Source organism: Myotis lucifugus, unplaced genomic scaffold (genome assembly GCF_000147115.1).
Source record: "Myotis lucifugus unplaced genomic scaffold, Myoluc2.0 scaffold_449, whole genome shotgun sequence".
In the NCBI taxonomy this organism is placed as follows: domain Eukaryota; kingdom Metazoa; phylum Chordata; class Mammalia; order Chiroptera; family Vespertilionidae; genus Myotis; species Myotis lucifugus.
In genome coordinates, this window is record NW_005871497.1 from 514964 (window position 1) to 539339 (window position 24376).

Genomic DNA, 24376 nt, shown 5'->3' on the forward strand with positions numbered 1-24376 from the left:
TGAGGGAAGAGACTGGACAAAAATTGTACACCTATGGATGAGGACAGTGAGGGGAAGGGGAAGGGCAGAGGGTGGGGTGGGAACTGGGTGGAGGGGAGCTTTGGGAGGAAAAAAAGAGGAACAACTGTAATAATCTGAACAATAAAGATTTATTTAAAAAAAAAAGGAAAGAAACAGTGAGCTGAGAGAGAATCAGAAAAGTATGATGTCCTGAAGGCAAGTGAGAGGTATTAAGAAGTGAGGCCTGACTCTCTAGTGCTGTTGGAAGCCCGGAATAAGTACAGTGAAGAAATTGTACATCAATTTAAAGAGCAGAATCCAAATGCTATCGCCTACTGGAGCTAGTTGCTTACACAGGCAGAGAAAGACCAACTGGGCATGTGTCCTTTTTCCTGTGTGGTTGCCTGAAGTCAGAGGGCAAATGCTAAAGCTTGGAACTGAAGGACAAGCAACCAAATGAGTGTTAGAGTGACCTAAGACTAGAGGGCCATAGAAAAGTATGAAATAAGAAAGTGGTAGAATCAAAGTAATCGGGAATAGGGGAGTTGGGGACTATTTGTGGGAGATGGGGGCTGGAGGTGATTAGTAAGGCTGTGTAGCATTGCTGGAGAGTGAGCAGGTGAGGTACACCAGGTAAAGGAGGATAAACTGGCACTCAGATTTAGTCTGGAGCCTGAATGTGAATACTTGTGGTGTCATTACATATTCCCAACATTTATATTTGTGCATGCAAAGGGTTCATTTAAAGGATATCAATGGCAAAACAATTACAAGACAGAAGAAAGTTGAGGAAGGGAAAAGGAGCAACAATGTGGGAAAACTCCACAAAAGAAATAAACATGAGTTCATGTCATGGCACTGAGGAATAGTGAGTTGTGGAATGTTATGATCTCTCATTTCTATATGCTGAGTAAAGTGGCTGTAACTACCAGGTCAGTAGAAGCATAATGAAATAGGAATTTTATAGATGTATAATTAATTTTTTCTTATAAAATTCAGGATACCCAATTGAATCTGAAATTCAGATAACAATTTTATTTAGTACTAGAGGCCTGGTGCACAAAAATTTGTGCACTCAGGGGTAGGGGGTCCCTCAGCCTGGCCTGTGCCCTCTCACAGTCTGGGACCCCTCGGGGGTGACCACTTGCTGGCTTAGGCCTGCTCCCAGGGGAATTGGGCCTAAGCTGGCAGTCAGACATCCCTCTGGCAGCCCGGGAGCCCTCTGAGGATGTCCACTTGCCAGCAGGGAGCAGGTCTAAGCTGCAGTCGGACATCCTTAGCGCTGCTGAGGAGGCAGGAGAGATTCCCTCCACCACTGTACTGGCAGCCGTCAGCCTGGCTTGTGGCTGAGCAGAGCTCCCCCTGTGAGAGCGCACTGACCACCAGGGGGCAGCTCCTGCATTGAGCGTCTGCCCCCTAGTGGTCAGTGTGTGTCATAGTGACCAGTCGTTCTGCTGTTAGGGTCAATTTGCATATTATCCCTTCATTATATAGGATAGAGGCCTGGTGCATGGGTGGGGGCTGACTGGTTTGCCCTGAAGGGTGTCCTGGATCAGGGTGGGGGTCCCACTGGGGTGCCCGGACAGCCTGGGTGAGGGCTGAGGGCCATTTTCAGACTGGGCACACCCCCTTCAGGGTGGGGTCCCTGCTGGAGTGCCTGGCCAGCCTGGGTGAGGGGCTGAGAGCCATTTTCAGACTGGCCACACCCCCTTAAGGGAGGAGGGTCCCGCGGGGGTGCCTGGCCAGCCTGAGTGAGTGGCTGATGGCTGTTTGCAGGCTGGCCAAGCCCCTTCAGGGTGGGGGTCCCTGCTGGGGTGACTGGCCAGCCTGGGTGAGGGGCTGATGGCTGTTTGCAGGACGGCAAAGCCCCCCAGCAAGGACCCTCACCCCATGAGGGTGTGGCCATTCTGGGTGAGGGGCTGATGGCTGTTTGCAGGCTGGCCACGGCCCCCAGCCACCCAAGCTCCCAGTGGAGGCTGGCTGGAAGCAGGTATCTGGGATTTATTTCTTCTATAATTGAAACTTTGTTGCCTTGAGCGGAGGCCACAGCCAGCCAGGGCAGGCGGGAAGCTTGGCTTCCTCCATTGCTGGGGCAACCAAGCCTCCTGCTTGCTCCAGCTCTGTGGCTGCCAGCCGCCATCTTGGTTGGGTTAATTTGCATATAGTCACTCTATTGGCTAGGGGGCGTGGCTGGGGGTGTATCGGAGGTGCGGTCAATTTGCGTGTTTCTCTTTTATTAGATTAGATAAGTATATCTCAAATATTACATGGGAGATACTTATACTAAAAGGCATCTGTTGTTAATCTGAAATTCAAATTTAACCAGAATTTCTGCATCTTTATTTTCTAATTCAGTGGTTCTCAACATTCCTAATGCTGCAGCCCTTTAATACAGTTCCTCATGTTGTGGTGACCCTCAGCCATAAAATTATTTTTGTTTCTACTTCATAACTGTAATTTTGCTACTGTTATGAATCATAATGTAAATATCTGATATGCAGGATGTATTTTCATTGTTACAAATTGAACATAATTAAAGCATAGTGATTAATCACAAAAACAATATGTAATTATATATGTGTTTTCCGATGGTCTTAGGCGATCCCTGTGAGAGGGTCATTCGACCCCCAAAGGGGTCGAGACCCACAGGTTGAGAACTGCTGTTCTAAGTCTTCCAATTCTATCTTCATTGATATTAAGGGGTTTTCTTAATACAACCATGTGCTATGCACTACTCTCTAGAAAGCATTTGTTGGTAAACAAAACAAACACTATCCCTGTGTGTTTGGGGTGGTGACAAGGAAGACACGTGAGAACTGACAATAAACAAATGGTAAATGGATGATGAAACAAAAATAAGTGCTATATAGAACATTTTAAAAGGATGTTTTAGTAGAGAGATACTGGGTGACTTTTTAGCATCTGCAATAAAATTTTGTAAACAGGTGAAACAGGATTGCTTTGAATGAGTGAGTCAGATAAAATTTGGGGCAGGTGTGTCTTCATATACAAAAGGTGGGAAGATAATGTAGGATTAACAGGTAATCTAGATGTTAGACTGGATATAAGTAATATTGTGAATAGGACTTTATGATTTATTGTCTGTGAAACCTGAAAGAGGAGACGACAATTAATGAGATCTTGATGACTCTATAGGAAATGACATCTGTAACAGCTATATCTGGTATATGATAAAGGCCACAAGTCCATTAAGAGAAAAGTAAGTGAAAAGGGTTATCACAGCTCTTCCTAGCCTATGTCACAAATTCTCTGTCTTTACTCCACAAGTGCCTTCAGACTGGCCAAGTCGCTTATGTAGTGAGATCCTCCTGATTCTCAACATAGAAAATAAATGGATACTTTCTGCCTCAGGGGAGTTTATATATCCCTTGTTCAAAGACTTCAACCACATATTAGTTGTATGACTTTGGGGAATTCAGCTAACACCTAAAAGTTGCACACCATTTTCATTTTGCATATGACACATAAAGGAAATAATAAAAATGCAGAAAAAAAAGCTGATGCTATACAAAAATGACATCACCGTTACTATAATAGCTGATGTAAAACTATAGTTGATGTGAAACTTACTAGATATTAATATCTCTTTGACATAGAGAAAACATTTTTATAATTATTTATAACATACACAGGTACGATAAAACCAAAGTGCTAAGATTGATATTTTTACTCCTCATTTTGGAGATGCAGAAAGTGAAGCATAGAGACTGGGCTACTTTCACATGTCTCACAGTGAGTCAGTGATAGAGTTAGAATTTGAATCCAAGGAGACTAATCTCATATCCTATGCCCTGAACCATCATACAATATCGCCTCTTAGAATCTGGGTAAATAATGCCTATGATTAGTTTAAAAGTTAGTAACATTATATACTGTTCAGAAATACTTTGAAAGGCTGGTTGAGAAAATCAGGAAATGCAGGGTCCTTGGAGACTCTAATATCTCTATATACCAAACTAAATTTCCCCAGGTGTAGAGCAATTAGAGAAGAATCCATCACCCCGGCTTGTGAAGACACATCTACCCATTGATCTCCTTCCTGAGTCTTTTTGGAAGAACAACTGCAAGGTGCCAGTCAATTTTTTAATGTGACCCTTGACTCACTCACATAGTAAATAATTGCTCAGATGTTTTATTTACTTGTTACTTGAGAACTGAGCTACATAAGATAGTGTTTCAATGAATGTGCTTCAAATATATTTTTATCCTCACCCAAGGTTATGTTTTTTATTGATTTTAGACAGAGAGGAAGGGAGAGAGAAAGAGAGAGAGAGAGATTGACTTATTGCCTACCTTATGTGCCCCAATTGGGAATTGAACCTTCCACATAGTTAATTGCCCTGACTGGGAATTGAACCTGCAAACTTTTTGGTGTATGAAACAACATCCAAACCAATTGAGCCCCCTGGCCTAGGGCTCAATTATTTTAATCTAATCCTACATACTAAAGGTTTCCAACATTATGTAGCAAAAGGATTCTCATCTCAGCACAATATTGCTGCTGTTATTTTCCAGCTGTCTCTGGTAGACTGGTCTTCTCTGAAAATTCAACATAGGATGTTCTTATGTGATTGATAAAATTCTCTGGTGAAACATTTATGGCTGGATATTTGTTTTGGAGAATTTTTAAATTCATTTTCTTTAATAATCGTGGAGCTATTTAGATGATCTATTTTGTCTTAGCTGACTTTTGCTAGTTTGTGATGTGTGAGAAATTCTAAGTTGTTGAATCTTGTAAATCTTGAAAAGCTATTCATAATATTCCCTTCTTATTCTTTTTTAAAAAAATATGTTATTTTATAGGAAATTTATTTATTTTTAGACCAATTTTAAGTTCACAGCAAAATTGAGTGGAAGTCAAAGCGATTTCCCATACATATCTTGCCCTCACACACATTTAGATTCTCTATTATCATCATCTCCCACCAGAGTGGTACATTTGTTACAATTGAGGACCTACATTGACACATCATTATCACCCAAAGTCCATAATTAGGGATTTTTCTTGGTGTTGTATATCCTATGGATTTGGAGAAATACACAGTATGGAATTGGAATTACATGGTATGTAGCCTGTACAGATTGTATTTTTTCTATCATGCATTTTACATTCTTCTATGTCTTCTCATGACTTAATAGTAATTTTTTTTTAGTGTTGAATAATATTCTATTGTCTGGAGGTACTACAGTTTTTTTACGCTCACCTACTGAAGGACATACTGGTTGCTTTCAAGTTTTGGCAATTATGAATAAAGTTGGTACAAACAATCATGTGCACATTTTTCTGTCTACCTTATTTTTTAACTCTTTTGGCTAAATACCAAGTAGTTCAATCGTTAAATTGTATGGTATGAGTATGTTTATTTTTAAAATTTTTAAATTGATTTGTAGACATTTCATAGATTTCAAATATGTTGCTTTCTTTGCCTGTATGTTAATTTTTCTCTTTAAAAATGCCATCCATTTCTTCCTTCTCCTCCTGCAGATGATTTATCTGGCTCGAAATGCCAAGGATGTTGCAGTCTCATATTATCATTTTGACTTAATGAATAATTTGCAACCTCTTCCTGGCACCTGGGATGAATATCTAGAGAGATTCATGGCTGGAAATGGTAGGTAGACCTTGGTTTAAAATTAATAAGTAATTTTTAATTTTTAATAATACTATTAACTATTACTGCTATGACTTTTCCTTTTAAAACACTTATTTTTCCCAGTCAGTAACAAGTATATTCAAATACCATTTAAAAAATTAAATCAAATATGTCTAATATTTTCCTATGATATTCAATATATAAACTTGGTGTTAAACATTGTCATGCCGGGCCGGCATGGTTCAGTAGTTGAGTGTCACGGTTCAATTCCAGGTTAGGGCACATGCCTGGGTTGGGAGCTCAATCCCAGTAGGGGCCTTGCAGGAGGCAGCTGGATCAATGATTCTCTCTCATCTTTTGATGTTTCTATCTCTCCCTATCCCTTCCTCTTTGAAATCAATAAAAATATATTATAAAAAACAAAAACATTGGCTTAATGAAAATATTCTCTAACCTCTTTTTAGTGGCTAGAAATCCATTCTCAATTTCTGCTCATGATAGAAATTGTTTACCTTGTCAAAACCATTAATAAAAAATGTTATACACATATTCATAGTACTTAGATAAATATTTGATATGAGTACTTCATAAAAAGAATAGTCTCCTTCCATGTGAGGCTAAGTATAACCTAATGAAGGTAAATGTATTTTCAACTGAAATGCTTCCTTGTACCTTATATTTTAAAATCTGATTATTTTTAAATTCATGGTTAAATTGGTCTTACATTCTCAGTTCCCTTGATTATTAACATCCACAAAATGGTTGTACAATTTGACTTATTTTCAGGAACAAATCTTTAATTTTATGAATGCTATGGAAATAGATTTTTGTTTGTTTGTTTGTTTGTTTTAGTGGCCTATGGTTCCTGGTTTAATCATGTTAAAAGCTGGTGGAAGAAAAAAGAAGAATACCCAATACTTTTCTTGCACTATGAAGATATGAAAGAGGTAAAATGGTAAAAATTCATTCTGAATAATTCCTCACTACATTCTGGGATAAAAAGATTAATATAAAAATTTCAAAATGATATGGTTGCTTTTCCAATTCTTCATGTCTGCTTACCCAAGTCTTGTTCAGATCATTAATGACTTTCTAATTGTGAAAACTTTAACATTTTTATTCTTCTGATCCTATTTGTTTTGAGTACCTTTACTTTCTGAAAATCTCTCCTCCATCTAACACATTATCACTCTCTCATGGTTTTTTAGTGTATCTCTATCACTTGGTCATTTTTCTTTTTAAGCTGTTTGCTATATTTTGGTGTTCATGTCCATGCCCACTATTGCCAAAACTGTTTATGTGCTATTGATGTCCCCCAAACTTTATTTTAATTCCTACACTGAATTCAAACCCATGCTTTTATTAACATGAACACCAAATTTAATATGTTTAAAACTAAACTTATCTTGCTTCTTTCTCTCCAAAATGTACTTCTTTTCTTCTCTTTTGGTTGATGATGTTAGTTATATGTCCATTCAGTTTTCAAAACTTGAAAGTAAATTGTCCTCATTAGCTTCCATATAGTGAATCTAGTTCAACTAGATCCTGAACATCCCATGGGTTCACCTGCCCTACTATATCCTTCAAATGTGCTCCCCTCCTTTATTTTTTTACTACCTCCCTCTTAGTCAGGGTCTCATAATTATTCATCTAGTCTCCTTACGAACCAGTATTAGTTCAAATACTACTGCAAAGCTCCAGGCCTATTCAGGGGCTATTTTACTCAAATTAGGCAAATGTGTAGGTGTGTGCATGCACACATATGGGAAATATGTGGAAATCAAGTTTCTCTAGTTCTTAAAAGCCTGGGCATACAAATGAGAATACTTTTTAGATTTTCAGGTTCATGAAGGAAGATACCATAGCTACTATTCTTGTGATTGCATCCACAATACCTAATATAGCACCTATATTGTGTGAATAATGGATTGCTTGAATGAGTTAATAAATAAATGAGTAAGCAGTATTAAGAAACATTTTAGTGACAATCCTATTTTGCATACCAGAAATCATGTTCCCGTAAAATCTCCCCTGCTCCACGTATTTCTGATTAACCCCCAGATTATTTCTCATATCTTATCAAAAAGAGTCCTCAGTGTTTCTGTTCTGCACAGGCTCCCACCTCTGTCACACTTGTTTGCAGCCCATGGAGAATCTGTGGTCTAAATCTTACCAGTGTTTGAGGCAATTGATGCCAACTTGGTGGCATACACAGCTGTAAAACTAAAGTGGTATTGATTAATCATATTCAATTACTTATTCTTTATAAGATAGAAAATTGTTCTTCTGTTTCAAGTGCTATCTCTCTTTCTGCACACATGAGTAGCACTTGTTAGCTTTATGAAAAGAGCAATTTTTGCTTCTTAATATAGTTCCTTTTCTCCACAGAATGGAGAAATACATTTCCTGATCTGGGCTGACATCCAAATTCTGAGTCACGCATCATGCTGTCTTCCACATGACGCTCTGGTGTCAACATTTCCTCTTTATTCAGTTAACATGCCTTATTTAAATCAACTCATTTATATTGATTGATTTGCAGTGTAGTCCAATCAGCTTTGTAAGCATATCCAGATACTTGAATCCCACTCAGATCTTCTACACAGATAATAATTACTAAAATATAATGTTTTCTACTGCCATACAGATATTCCTAGACAATGTTTTATAGAGGTATAATACAACAATATTAGAGCAAAATTACAATTACATATCAAGAATAAAATTCAGAGAGATGCCTAATTAGTTGCATCTAGTTTATGAGTGTCTGCATAAATTCTCAATGAGGTGAAAGAGAAATGCAGGAGAGGGAGATTCAAGAGGAGTCAGCACCCTGTATTTGAATTTGTGCTGGTTTATAAAGCAAAATCTCCATTGATACTTTGATTATGGCCAGATTATTCTCCAAACATATTGAATCCCTAAGAGAAATTGCTCTCTATTTGCCTGTTCATCTAGGTGTTTTCCTAGTACTGCTACTAATTTTTCTTTTGGCTTTTTCTTCACTATCATCATTTCTGACTTTTTACTCAGTCTAAGCATTGCCACCCCTTAATTAGCCATTTTATTTTTCTCTCATCAAGGTCTCACACATAAAATATTATCATAACTTCCCTTCTAGAGACCTCCCTGCCAAAACATACACGTGTGTATGCCGCAACCTTTTGCAGTGAGGATTCAGGATCTGAAGACAGGGCCACGCACAAATGAAAACACTAGACAAGAAATATAAATTTAGAAGGCATGGGGAAACCTCTCTCTAGAGAAGAAGTTCTCTGACTTCTGGCTGGTCTGCTTTTTATTTACCTGAATACACATTTGCACTTAGCAATGCATACAGGCATATCAAACGTAAAGTTTGGTAAACAGTAAAAGGATTATCAGGTTAGGGAATTGCCTTCAGCATTGAGCCCACAGCAGGACAATATCATGCTGATTTTCAACCCTGATGAATATTGGCCTTCCAATGGGTCTTTTTGCATTAATATGCTAACTACTGTTGGTTTTAGCCTCTGGCATGTGTATAAATGCATGTGCACACATACAGGCACAGAGTTAATAAGACACATTATTAAAAGCTGTTTCTTTCCTTTGCCATTACAGATACAGCCCAAATCCTTCAACAAGATATCTAAGGATATTCCTAATTTAAACCCAACTTATCTTTCCAGTTTTATAGTTCTCTCACTCCTACAAAAAACTCAGATCTAACTCCAACCATTTTGTGTGTTTTTTTCTCCCTTGAACTATGAGACACTAATACCTCCAAGAGTTTTAATTTTTTCATTATTGAAAATTCACTGTCCAACACCTCAAAAGACCACACATGTTGCTAAATTATATTCACCATTTTAAACTCAGCATAGATATCACTTCCTCAAAATCTTTCTAGACATATTCATCCAGATTTTAGTTTGGCATCCTAGCAAGCTATAAAAATTAAGTTTATGTCATTAGAATCTGGAAAATGACCCATTTTTTATATTTTATTCTTTTTATCCTCAATGGCTAATGGATAATTTAGGTCTCAATGACTTTGCTCTTTTATTAGAGTTTATTTTTAATAATTTATGTCTAAGCAAGGTCTAATCAGTATACCTTAAAGCAAGTATACTTGAAGTTGTCCATGAATTTATTATTTTTGTTTTTAAATATTGTTACTAAAAACAAGAAAGAAAAATTTAAAAATATGTCTCTATTGATTTTTTTTGGAGAGAGACAGGAGAAGGATACAGAGATAGAAACATCGATTAGAGAGAAGCATCATTGATTGGCGCCTCCTGCATGCCCCCTACTGGGGATTGAGCTCACAACCCGGGCATATACCCTGACCAGGAATTGAACCAGTGACCTCTTGGTCGACACTCAACCCCTGAGCCACACTGGTTGGGTAAAATAAGTTTTTATTAAAAGCAGAAAAAGAGAGGTGGAAAGAATAAAAAGATACTGGGTCTCAAACATGCACAATTCAAATCTGATTACAAATTGAGCTTAATATGGGTTTTAAGATTGTTTTCTATAAGTATTTTAATATTTAGCTCAAGGTTTATTCTTATTGTACTGTTAATGTAAACTAAAAATATAAGATTTGTAACAAACAAAACATTTCTATTCCATTTTTGCTAAACATAAAATATTGATTCACTATTCAAAATAAACATTTGTGAATACATATTATAAATATTATAGTTTTTACATTATGTTTACCATTTTCTTGGATATGTCTCTTTACCCACTAATAGAATCCAATGCAGGAAATCAAGAAGATTGCTACATTTCTAGAGAAAAACCTAAATGATGAGATCTTAAATAAGATCATCCATCACACCTCATTTGGAATGATGAAGGACAACCCTCTGGTGAATTATACACATATACCAAGTTCAGTGATGGATCACAGTAAATCCCCTTTTATGCGCAAAGGTGAATATTTTTCTAAGTTTAACTTTTGTTTTTATTTTGTTATGTATTACTCTGAAATTAGGATTAACTTTGTGATCTCTTCCAAATTACTTAACCAATTTGGTTATCAATTTCCTCATCTATAAAATAAGGACACTAAAAATACTAACCACACAACATTGCTGAATCAGATTAGAAATTATTAAAGGAAATAGAGCTTATAAACCTATTGTCAGAATACCTTGAGTATTTGATACATATTTCTCCTTGTATTTGCTACTCTGCTACATGGGAGTGGTTTTGTCAGTTCTAATGTGAGTCATTCCAAATTTGTTATATCTAAATCCTCAATCTTTGCTAAATAGGCATAGACCTCCTTCTCATTGAGAAACTAATGTCATTCCTTATAGTACCATGTTCTTTAAAGTCCCCATATTATTTAGGAAACTTTGTTAAAAAGGATTCACCAAGAGAAAATACTTTTTTTTTTTTACACTATGGGAAGTTTTGCTACCTAAAACTTACTTCCATTGTGGCTTGTTGTATATAATTTGTGTTAAAATGTTTTACTTCTATTGTGGCTTGTTGTATATGATTTGTGTTAAAATGTTTTATTAATGACAAAAATAATGCATTTAACAAATTATTAACTTAAACAAATTTGAGAAGTTATCCACTTAATAATACCACCCTCTGTTTTCAATATTCTTTACTGAATTGGAGGGAAAGGGTAGAATTTCAGTTGATGCACTGGGAAGTAAACACAATCCTGGGAAAGTATTGGGGATAGAAATGTATAGAGAAAACCCTTAATTTTGAAAGAGTATATGGTTAAATTTTTTATAAAACATTTTCCTCCAGAATTTACTAAAATGGAAAATAGTTTCAGTGTTTTAAAATTGTGTTTGATTTTTAAAAATGCTACATTTAACCTTTCAAAAACGACTTCTGGTATAAGAAGGCAAAGCAAATTTTTCATTGTGAATAGTGCATTACAAATTTGAACAAAGAAAACTAATAATACACACACACATTTTCTGATGGGAGACTAAGAAGAAAAACTTTATAAAACAAGGCAAATATTTTATGCCAGGTCATTGACTGAAATTTCTAGAATAGTTTTATCCCCAATAATATGAAAATTGATACCATTGCATGATTCTCATTAGAATATAGCAATAGAGGAGATAAGTTCAGTATCTGAATCAGATGGTTTCTCCGACTTCAACCTAAAAGAGCGCATGTTGCCTAATAAGAGAGACAGTTCTTATATGCCCTTCAGAAATGGTAAAGGACATGTCCTATATGGTCAGATTGACCTGAAATTTGTCCAGACTCTGCCACTCCCAAAATTTATGACTTTGAATACATTAATTAATCTGCCAAAACTAAGATTACATCACTAAAAATATGGAGAGAGTACTAACATCTATGGCACAGGTTTTGGAGGAAGATTAAGGTAAATGATACATAAGCATTTGGAATATTTTTCTGATCATAAATAATACATTAAAAAGTAGCAAGCCTTATTACTTTAAACAATTCAAGATACCTCTATCCATTTATTTATTCATGCATTCAATAAACATTTAAAGAATACACACTCATTCATTAAGTTGTATGTAGGGAAAATTTCATAAATATCTATAGTTAGCACATATCCTGTAGAATATGCAAGGTTGAATGGCACATGCATCTGCTTCAGGAGGCTCATAATGCATTGCAAGAGACATACATGTAAATGGATGCTGAAAAGGGCTCAAAGGGCCATTCAAGTCTTGAAGAATTCTATGTCGAATAAACCAATGTTATAATTTAGCCACACAGTAGTAAAGGTAGTAGGGACAGGATAAATGATGTCCAATATTTATACCTGTGTCCCAAATTGCAACAAAGCAGAAAAATCTGGGCTTTGGCCAACATTTATTGTATCTGAAAACATTTTTACACTTTCCTTACTCTTATAATGCAAATATATTTATATGTGTTAATTTATATTCAAAACAGAAGATCGTCGGAGTACTTTATATGAGTCTTTACTGTTTAAACCTGTGCTCTCTGTTTTTTAATATCTTCACATATGTACTATCTTGAATATACACTACCCTCATATACATCCCTAAGAGCTCTTGCCATCACATACTCATAGAACAAAGAATAATAACTAGGGAAACAACTTAAGGGGATGTTTTTCATTAAAAGGGCTTGAAATCTTCACCAAACCATCACAAGTTAATATAGATACAATGCAATAGGACATATTTAATATTTCATAATATAGCAAAGTAAATGTTTCCTCCAAGCACATTAACAGTAATAAATATAAGAATCCAAGTTTAAGAAACTAAATAAATTTATATCACAAAAGGTTATTTTTGTAAAGATAGTTCAGGAATGTTATGTCTGATGCTATTCTTCTCATCTAAAATGCAAATATGATATAAGTCTACTGAACTCAGAAATAACAAGTATCATATAAGCATCATAGCATTCTCATGTATGCATAAGTATGAACTGATACTTATTAGCTCTCTATTTTATGGTTTGGTTGTGCTGTTGACCACTTCTTTGTACAGTTTCCAAAAGTAACTCATGGAATAAAATATGCCTGACCAGTGTCCAGTTATAATCCACTAGAGGCCCAGTGCATGAAATCATGCACAGTTAGCATCCCTAGGCCTAGCCTGCAATCAGGGCCATCTTCCACCCAGTCACCGCCAACCACTTGGTTCCCTATGGCTCCCCATTTGCCATGCTGCGATCGGAACCTGCAGGCCAGGGGGTGGGGAAGGGACTGAGAGGTGGTCAATGCACTTCATAGCTACTGGTTGAGTGGTCATTCTGGTCATTATGGTTGCTGCCCTTTTATTATATAGGATAACTTGGGAAATTTATAAACTCTAAAAGGATTTCTTTCAGGAAACTCCACATTGTACATCCCATAAATTTGTACAAGAAAATTAATCCTTCTCAGAAAGTGTCTTTAAATGTTGGACTCTATAGTTATAAGTCACCTTCTAGGTGGGAGGAATTACCAGTAAAAGAGAAATGATATTTTAAAGTATTCAGATACAAAGAAAGTCTTTCTTCAACTTTTCTAATCTTTTCTTTTGGTATATGCTAGCTGTACCTTCATAATGAAAATATTTTATTCCTTCACATGTTTTTGTATTTCTTATTTTTAGGGATTGCAGGTGACTGGAAGAATTACTTCACAGTGGCCCAAAATGAGAAATTTGATGCCATTTATAGGAAGGAAATGTCTGGAAGTACACTGCAGTTCCGCACAGAATTTTGAAGAGCATACAATGCAAATCTAAAAGAATTGACCTGTAATTTGTTGAAATAAGGATAGTTGTGATTTGATGTGCACAATCAGATGGGGTTTAAAAGGGACAATTGTGCTTTGAAAACTTTGATTTTCCAGTGTCATTAATCAGTTCCCAGTTTTGCTCCTGACTTTGAGCTTCTGAATTTTATAAAGTTAAGACCAATCATTACCTTTTTGTAGACTATTGCCTTTTCCTAGTACTGCCAAGAAATAGTTATCCTACTCAATCTCCATATATTTGGTCTAAAAATGATGTTTCCCTCCCTATTAACATGGCCCAAGAAATGTTTGCACACTGACACCATCTTTCCTAGCTCTGCCCCTATTTCCCTTTGTTGAAAACTTGATTCTGGACACACTGTTCCACGGCTGTTTTCTGGGTTTCAAGATGTTCCCTGAATCATAGCTCATGGCCTTGCGGTGTCTCTATTTTGATAACATGCTTCATGTCCCACATCATGTAGTTTAGATTTTGGAAATGTGTGTGTCCCTAATCTAATTACATCCCCAAATTTCTAATTTCTGAGTATCTAATTTCTGAGTTTACTAAGGTGAAAGGTCATTAGTCTCCCTTGGACTCTTTCCTGAGAACTGGACATCTACTCTGAGACCCTGACTCGGGGCTGCAACCTGTTTTCTGGGGAGAATCCTTCCTAGATCTTATCAGCCTCTTATCTTCTGAGAATTGCCTATTGTTGGACTCTGGTCTCCATTTGGGAATTTTGGTTTATTTTCTCTTGTGTCTGAACAGGTTTGCATCCCTTAATACCCCAGAAAAGATGATAACTGAGGATAAAATTTCCCAATCTGGTGTCTAAGGGATGCTCTCTAGGCTGAATATCCACTATGCCATACCAAACATCCCTTCTTTCCAGTATCTCTCACTATACCTCTCAGTTTGGGCTCTTCAATATGTTTCCTAGGAACATTTATTTGTTCCACCTTTGCCTTGGAAGGAATTATATTTATCTTTCTATGCAGCAAGACCTTTTGCCTGCAAGTCATATTTCATGTGCCAAGTTAAATGCCAAGCCCAAGTTCCCAAACTCAAGCTTGGTTCAAATGCCCTGGGCACTTATTCGTTTTGGGGGGAGTTCTGACATGACAGACACCCTGAGCCACAACTGAGATGGCTACAATAACTTGGGTACAATATTTTGCCTTTATAGGCAAATCTCTGCTGTCAGCCACTGCACCTGGAATAGCTCTCAAGCTTGTAACTCATCTTTCTCAACCCCCGTAGGGGACTGATCTAATGCCAACTACAAAGCTCCTAGGAGTGGTATAGCTATGATCTTAGAGATAATTGTTTTGACATTTATTATCTATCTTATGTGTTATAAATTATTTCAGGGAATGAAATGTGTGTGCATGTTCCTTAAAACATTTTAATTAATCTTAAATAGCTAAGGGTATTATGGAACAGTTCCAACTTTCTAGAATACTCTTGCCAACAAGGAGGTAAAGCCAATCCTGTATCGATTTACTTTATTATCTTTATTAATAATAAGCTAATGTGGTATGGACTTCTGATGCTATGGTTTATTTTTTAAAAATTATCTCTGAACTATCCTTTAATCTGTGTAATAGATTGGCTGCACTAACTGCCTCCACTAGCAGGATAAAATAATTTCCACTTTCCCTAGTTGTTTTTTGTGGAAATATGTCTCTGTAACTGGGTTTTACTAAAAAAAATTGAGTGATCTTTAGCTCTGCTCCAGGTAGTTTTCTAGGCACTGTGGATAGAGTGGAGAAAACTGTAGAATATAAATTGTCCTTATATTTCTTACAGGTCGTTGCCTTTTATCCATGTTTTAATTTCTGATTCAAATGGCAACATCTGGGTTCACTCACTCCTCAGGTTGCACCACACAGTAGCACTCCCATTAGAATTCCAGCTTTAAAAGTACTGAATATCTTTTGTGACTATTCAGAGAACTGCCACCAAATTAATTTCCCTGAAATAGTGAATTTATCATTATCCCCCCAAGCAATCATTGCTATAATTAAAAAAATAACCCACTTAGATGAAGCTCATTCTATTTCCCTCTAACCCATGGCACCTGATGTGAGGACAGTAATAGCAAATATGTGGCAACAATGTGATTACTCCCTCTCTCATGGCACCTCACTAATCAATTCAAGGAATTATTTTTTAAGAAGCCAAAGTATGGCTTAAAAAATCTTTTCATTGTGACATTCAAAACAAGTACTGGAACTTGTTTAGAGTACCTATTGTAATAGGTACCTATTATGAATCTTTGTCATTATTGGTAAAAAGGAAAGAGGCAAAAAGATTCTCAAAGGAACAGTATCTTGGATTGTTCTTTAGTGAGACACTTAAACTTTAGAAAACCAAGTAAATAAGATTTTAGTTTTCTCATCTGTAAAATTTAGTAATTGGTTTATATTTCTTCCACATCCTAAAATTGCCTGACTGCATTTGCCTTCTGCATCCTGTGTAAACATGTGTGCATGTATATATGCAAAAACATGTTTATATGTAAATGTATACACATATCCCATTGGTTCTGTTTCTTTAATGAATAGAGTACATATTCTAAACTTTATTGATGTTCTATGTTTTCATGAAAGTTTTGGACCAAGTCATTTGATCATTCATAGTTATTGGATAAGTATTGTGAACCTCCAATGAGTTGGAAGAATTTAAAGCTATAGGAGTCCTTCCTTGTAACTTTTCTATCAGATAATGTGGAACACAAAACATTCAAACATATGCCAACATCTATTAGCAAGGAGGTCAAAATATAGCCATATCTCCTTGTTCTCTGCCCTATTAAGCACTCAAATACTTGTCATGAAAGATGCTCCTGAGTGAGATGGAAAACTCTACTTAAGAGTAGTGAGAATCTGGTGACCAGGTCAGAATTCTGCTGGTAGGGCATCATTCTAATTGTCCGGTGATCTTAAAGGTTTAGCTGTAGTGCCTTTAAAAGAATGGCAAAATGACTTTACCAAGATTTATCATCTAATCTTTAATTACCAATGCTACATATTAACTTAAAGCAAATATTTAACCTGATAAACATTTCAAAAGTTGGGAAATGCTATTAATTAATATATACTGTTTCCAATTCATTATTTCTGATAATGTTTTTTTTATTGTGTGCTTTAAATAACTTTTCATTAAAACTTTGGGATTTATAATAGCATGTTCCATCTGACACTTCCACTTACTGGTAATGCCAGTCATATTATCACATGAGTTACATCAGATTTATTTTTATTAGTATTTTATTATTTTATGGACAAGAAGATCATGTAAATTCAGATAAGATGTAGGATTCTACAGTATTAATAATTCATCATCAACATCATAGCTTCTCCTTTGCAGAATTGCAGAATTATAAACCAATTGACTTAACACGTTTTAGATACATTGGAGAAAATATCAAGTGCTCTTGAACTCTAAGGTCAGTGTATTGGTCAGCATTCAACTTGACCCTTTAAAGAAAAGATTATACAAAAAAAATTATCTTAATAGATGAACAGACCTTGAAGAAAAAGAGAAATGAATAGATTTGCCATTTACTAGACCTCAGTAATACTTCTATTTTTATTGTCTAGTCTTAGTGGCATTTAAATGCAAAGGTTTATGGGTCATACTGCAAGGAATCCCTGGGGTAAAGGTTGCTTCAGAGGCTGCCAATGGACTGGAGATGTGGCAATAGAGGTGATGGGCATTTGCCCCCCTCCTCCTGGTTTCAAATACACCAGTTGTGCTTTTTTGTTTATTTTTTAGTAAAGCTTCTATCTAGAACAGTTTTAGATTTGTATAATTATTGCCAAAATAGTACAGAAGATTCCTGGATACCCCACACCCAATCTCCCCTATTAGTAATATTTTACATTAATATGGTATATTTGTCACATTTAATAAACAAATATTTATATGTTACTATTACCTACAGTCCAGACATTGTTTAGGTTTCCTTCGTTATTTTATAATGTCATTTTCTATCCCAGGGTCCCATTCAGGGCACCATGTTACATTTAACCATCTTGTCTTCTTAGTTTTCTCTTAGGTGTGAAAGTTTCTCAAACTTTTCTGTGTTGTTGTTTTTTTCTATAATCTTGATATATATTTTTTTGAGTTAGCTATTTTGTAGAATGTTCTTTATATAGATACTAGAGGCCCGGTGCACAAAATTTGTGCACTGGTGGGAGTCCCTCAGCCCAGCCTGCACCCTCTCCAATCTGGGACCCCTTGAGGGATGTCTGACTGCCCGTTTAGGCCCAATCCAGGACTGCTGGCTCCCAACAGCTTGCCTGCCTGCCAGCTTGATCACCCCCTAACCACTACCCTGCCAGGCTGATCGATGTCTAACTGTTCCCCTGCCTGCCCAATTGCCCCAAACTGCCCTCCCCTGCCAGCCCAGTCATCCCCAACTGCCCACCCCTGCTGGCTTGGTCATCCCCAACTGCCCTCCCCTACTGGCCTGGTCACCCCTAACTGCCCTCCCCTGCTAGTCTGATCACTCACAACTGCCCTCCCTTGCAGGCCATCTTGTGGCCACATGGGGGTGGCCATCTTTGACCACATGAGGGCGGCCATCTTGTGTGTTGGAGTGATGGTCAATTTGCATACTGGCCATGACTAATTAGAATATCCGTTTGTGACTGTGAGGGCATCGTGACCAATTTGCATATTACCCTTTTATTAGTATAGATATGTAATATTTTTATCATGGCTATGATAGGATAATGTGTTTTGGGGAAAAAGACCATAGAGTTAAAATACCAATCTCATCACATGACATCAAGGATATATACTAACTATAAGACTTATCACTGTTGATGTTGACCTTGATCACCTACTTGAAGTAGTGTTTATTAAAGTTACTCTTTGTTTTTCTTTCCATATTATACACTTGGAAGAAAATCACAGTCTATAGCTTAAACTTAAGAAGCAGGGAGTAATGGTTTACCTTCTGAAAGGTGGAAATTATTTAGAATTATTCTGCTTGGGAGATGTTTTAAATTTCTCCTGCTATTTATTTATTTATAATTTATTTATTTATATTAGTAAGGACTCATGGATATTTATTTTATACTTTTTGTTATAATTCAGTAATACTGTACTTTCTTGCTCAAATTTTTCCAGTTTTGTCCATTGGGAAATCTTTAATTTCCTGTTCCATGCTTTTAGCTGGCTTTAAAATGTATATATATTTTGCAAATTACTGAGAGTCAAAAAAGTTTATGATTTTATTAACATATATATGAATATACTGTATATATTAATTATATAGTATAAAATTAAATAATGTATATGGAGTAATTATTATATTTTATATCATGTTAACATTTGCATTGATCATTTATTAGATGCCAGGCAATCTTGTAGAAGTACAAGTAGACCTGTTATACATTGAGGAAACTCAAACTTTCGCTAGGCTTTAAATCTAAGCCTGTTTAACTCCAAAATGTCATTCTCAACTGCTCTATGACCCTGTATCTAATTATATATAAATAATTTCCTTCAAATATTAGGTATTAGATCACTTCTTAAAACATTACCATAAACATAATTAGGTAATGGTGTCCAAGATGACAATGAAAAGGTTTCAAGCTCTATCTACTCTCACAGCCCAACTGTTGAAGGGACATTGCCTATAAACCTGTGAAGATTAAGTTTATTAATGCTTTCTTTCTATAAGCTATGTCATGTTGTTTCTTGTCATGTTTAAATAACGATGACAATACTATAGTTCAAGTTCATATGCGTTAATGTAATTTTTGAGTGTTGACTTAAAAACTACTAATTTGAAAGAAATATCTCCAAAAAAAAAGTCTCCATTAAAATGCATTCTGTCCAAGTAAATGACTAATAAGACAGTTTGTGTAATGCACCATATTTATAAGATGAGGACTGACTGTACTCTGTTCTGTTCTCTCCTTTAGGGAGGGAGAGAACAAGCTGCCATAAATATTGTGAAGAAACTTCCCATGCAACTTTAAATATGGGGGGGAGGGGAAGGAGATAGAACAAAATATTTTCTCACAACTTGTGTTGTCTCTATCCCCTCCCTCCAGTCTTATTAGCAGGAGTACCAAACTTCCTGAGTTTACTGAAATCTTATATCAAGAAAATACAATTCTTGTGGTTCTCCTTGGAGATTCTGATAAGATAGCCTGAGACAGGGTGCTCCAAATTATGCATTTTATATAAACATCAAAGCTAACTCAATGACTGTATTATCTGGTGCTATTTCCAAGTGATGAAGGTTAACTATTGTTTCACAAGTAACTTCCAGGTAGATGAATGGATGAATAGATGATAGATAGCTGATGATAGATTGATAGATGATAGATAGATAGATAGATAGATAGATAAACAGATATAATGAATATGAAGACACTTATATTGTATTTAAGTTTATCTTTAGAAATGCAAAAAACATTAATCAAATAAAACTTAATATAAAAAGAGGAAGGAAGTCCAAGGAATTATAGAGCTCAACTCTGGGCCTTTGTCCCAACATGCACTGTTTTAAAATAAAAGAAGTGGGTAACTTTTCCAGTACAGTTTGTGAACTATTTGTTAGCTTAAAGAACTAGTGTAGATTTAATTTCATTGAGAACTTTTTTGCTTAATTCCTGGTAATTATACCTTCCATTGGATAAAAGCTAAATCTTTAAATAGATTAGTATGTGGGGAAACTATATTCTGCCATTGTTTTGCCTGAATTCTTACTGACATATTTTGGACTCTTAGGTTTGAAGCACACTGGGTCTCTACAACAAAGCCAAAATACAAAAAGAATAAAGCAGGAAAAGGCAGGGATAGAATATAAAGTAATTACACATAGAGTAAAATCTGTCAAAGCAGCCTGTTAGTGAAGGCACAGTATTTGAGTGGTACAAAACTTCTATCCCAATACCAGACTTTTCTTTTACTAATGCAGTTTTACTATTTTTTTAAATAGCACACACACAGACTAGTGTACAAACCTTAAGTATCCTGATAAGTCTTCTCAAGTAAACATATCTGGGTAACCAAATCCATTTCTTAAGAAACAGGGCAATACCATTCTTCCCCTCCCGTGTACCCCCATAGAGATACCCAGTTGAACCTGTACTATTTATAAAAACAAGTCCTTTCCTCACTCTGCTGCAGCCAGCTCTGTTATAAATCAGTTGTTCATAGACGTGAAAGAAACCCATATATGTGGGTTTCTTTCTGATGTCTGTTTTATTCTGTAGGTCTATTTTTCTATTCATGCATCAGCACTTTACTGCTTTAATTAATATAGCTTAAAAATATAACTGAGAACCTGATAGTATAACATCTCCAGTTACATTTTTCTTCAAGATTTCTTTGTTAATTATTGGCCTTTTGCATTTCCATATACATTTTAGCTTGTCAATTTCCATTTTTAAAAAATTCTATGAACTGTTTTGGGATTACATTTAAAATATTGATCAAGAAGTGACATGTGTACAACACACTGTTTTATTGGGAATTTCTCTAATTTTTTACTTATTTAACAATTTTATCAGTGTGAAAATATTACATAACTTTTGTCAGAATTCTTCTATATTTTATCTATCTGGTATCGTTTTAAATAATGTCTTCTTTAAATTTTATTTTTATCTATTTATTTGTTTGTTTGTTTAATACTCACCCAAGGATATTTTTTCAATTGTTTTTTATTTATTTTTTAATTTTTTAATTTAAATTCTTTATTATTGAAAGTACTGCATATGTTTCCTTTTTTCCCCCATTGACCTCTCCTACCACCCAGCACATGCCTTTACCCCCTTACTGTCTGTGTCCATAGGTTATGCTTATATGCATGCATACATGTCCTTTTTTTGATCTCTTACTCCCCTCCCCCTCCCACTCTCCCCTGCCTTCCCTCTGAGGTTTGTCTCTATGTTTCTATTTTTGTTCATCAGTTTACATCGTTCATTATACTCCACAAATAGAGTGGAAGGGAGAGGGAGAGAAAAGAGAGAAACATAGATGTGAGAGAGACACATTGATTGGTTGCCTCCTGCACCTGCCCTAACCAGGGTTGGGATGGGGCGTACAACCTAGATACATACCCTTGATCAGAATCGAACCCTGGACCTTTCAGTCCTTGAGCCCATGCTCTAACCACTGAGAAAACCAGCCAGGGCTTTAAATTTTATTTAATAATTTTTGTTGCTGGTACACAGAAATGCAATTGATTTTTGTTTTTAATGTTATATGCAGAGGCCTTACTGAATTAATGTCTTAATTTTAAGAATTTCTCTGTAGATTCTGTCAAGTATTTTTTTACACTATCATGTTATCTATGAGTAATATCAGCATTTAATTCTTTCTTTATAAATTTTATGTATTTTTTTATCTCCTAATGTGCTATCTAGGACATCTAATACAATATTGAATAAAAATAGTCAGTTGAGCACTCATGTTCTTTTCTGCCTTTTACTCTTGCTTATTTACATTTGAATTTTTGTTCTTTTCAGGCAAATTAAAGCCATTTTCAGAGTCGTTATTGTCTGGGACTCATCACTCTTTCCATCCACCCATTAAGTAATTCTTAAGATGGAAGCTTTGATCATTAATATTCCACTTGTTTTCTAACATGTGTATTTAAATATAATTCACTTGAAAACTTCTTTATCTGCACCTTACAGCTTTTGAAGTGCCATAGTTTATTACCATTTAGTTAAAATATATAGATTAATGTTCACTGGAATGTTTTATTAGGTTTCTAACTTAATTCCACTGTTATCAGAGACCATACTTTGTCTGGTTTTATTCCTTTGGTGTTTACTGACATTTTCTTTATAACCAACCATTCAACCTTTGAAAGAAGTAAATCTCACCATGGCAAGACTCCAAAAAACCCAAATGGAAAGCAATAAATAAAATGTCAAAAATGAGTGCTTTTCTAGAAGTAAGAAAACGTTCCCAAGTCTAAGAGCTATGCCATACAGTTAAAGGGAAAACTGAAACAGGCTCATAATAAAGCCTGCATCTGCAGACCTCCCCTGTCTTCCATCCCTCCCCCCACACACACACTGCCTGATTCCCAGTACAACAGTGCTTCTGATGCTTTCTCACTAAGCTCCAGAGGACATCTTCTCAGGCTGGGCTTTGCCATCTTTAGGTTTAGTCACAAATCTCAAAATGATAAAATTGAGTTCTGGGGTGGGTTTGGGGGGGAGTAAGCAGATGAGCATTGCCCAGTGGTCATGAAGATGCTTCTCCTTAGATTTCCTCCAAGTGAAGGTGGCTTGGTTGTTTTAATTCTGAATTACTATTTTCTCTTTTGCTCACTCTGTCCCTGGAGAACAGAAATGTCTTAGCTAACCAGTAAATTTCAGCGACTGGCTGGCATGCTCTGCTCATCACTACTCTTCTTCTCCTGGGAGTGAGCCTGAGCTTTTTCTTAAGGGATAACTCCCTTCTAACTCTGGGCTTTAGAATAGCTCTCTTTGGCTGAGACCTAAAGTCATGTTTTCCAGCTTGGCCTCTGACAATAATGATGGTAATAATTTGGCTCCATTTTAAACCATATGTTTTATTTCTTAATTTTATAGAGAAGCTGGGCCAGAAGGAGTAATGCTAATGGGTTCCCAAAGGACCCATATGTGCTTGGGCTGAGAGCACTGAAAAATGAAATAAGTAAAAATTTTCAGGTAAATCATACACAAGGAGAGACTTTTGGCATGGGAAAGTGTTTCGTTCTGTTCCTTAAACTTTAGTATGTAGGGAGAAGTTTTTTGACCTTGGTGCGTTAATAAAGATTATATTGGGCCAGTCTTGACCCCTGCGGCTTTGGTAAGAGGCTTTATATCAATCATATGGTAGTGGTCTTGGACATAACTGCAGCTTATGTATGATTTAACCGTATATGAGTGGATTTTTTAAATAGGGTCATAGAAAAGGCGGTGTAGTCCTCAGAATGGCCTTGATAAGAGCCTGGAGAAGACCCAAGCTAAAAGGTAACTAAATGAATAGTCTTAGAGAATGTAAAGGGATCTGCAGAGTTTGCAGATACCAGTAGAATTTTGTCCTTTGCCTTGGTAAAGTCAAGGATTCTATTATAAGCACAGATACACAAGAGCACCAAGGACAGAACTCATCAAAGCATGGCCTTGAGGCCCGTTTGCAGGCCCTGTTTTTTCTCAACGGGAGTAGCCCTGCCAAAGTTCCATCCAGTGAGAAGAGTCCTTAAGGCCTTTTAATCACTGGTAGGCAAAACATTACTGGCTGCTTCTAAACTGCAAAGCAGTTGAGTTCCCTGTGTATTACAGATACCAGGTTTTAGTAGGTTCTAGACCAGTGGGTCTCAACCTTCCTCAACCCTTTAATACAGTTCCTCATGTTGTGGTGACCCCCAATTTCATTGTTACAAATTGAACGTAATTAAAGCATAGTGATTAATCACAAAAACAATTTGTAATTATATATGTGTTTTCCGATGATCTTAGGTGACCCCTGTGAAAGGGTCATTCGACCCCCAAAGGGGTCACGACCCACAGGTTGAGAACCGCTGATCTAGAC

General features: G+C 36.1%; 1 protein-coding gene across 1 annotated transcript in view; it reads left to right on the plus strand.

Annotated features, from left to right (window-relative positions):
* The window catches only part of SULT1B1 (sulfotransferase family 1B member 1), a 15571-nt gene extending 1755 nt beyond the window's left edge, over positions 1-13816 (plus strand). Inside the window, exons 3-7 of the mRNA XM_006102971.3 lie at positions 3992-4089; positions 5507-5633; positions 6468-6562; positions 10358-10538; positions 13703-13816. Coding sequence (XP_006103033.1) covers positions 3992-4089; positions 5507-5633; positions 6468-6562; positions 10358-10538; positions 13703-13815 — 614 coding nt within the window. The 3' untranslated portion in view covers position 13816. The remainder of the gene's footprint in view (positions 1-3991; positions 4090-5506; positions 5634-6467; positions 6563-10357; positions 10539-13702) is intronic.
* The last annotated feature ends 10560 nt before the right edge of the window (positions 13817-24376 follow it).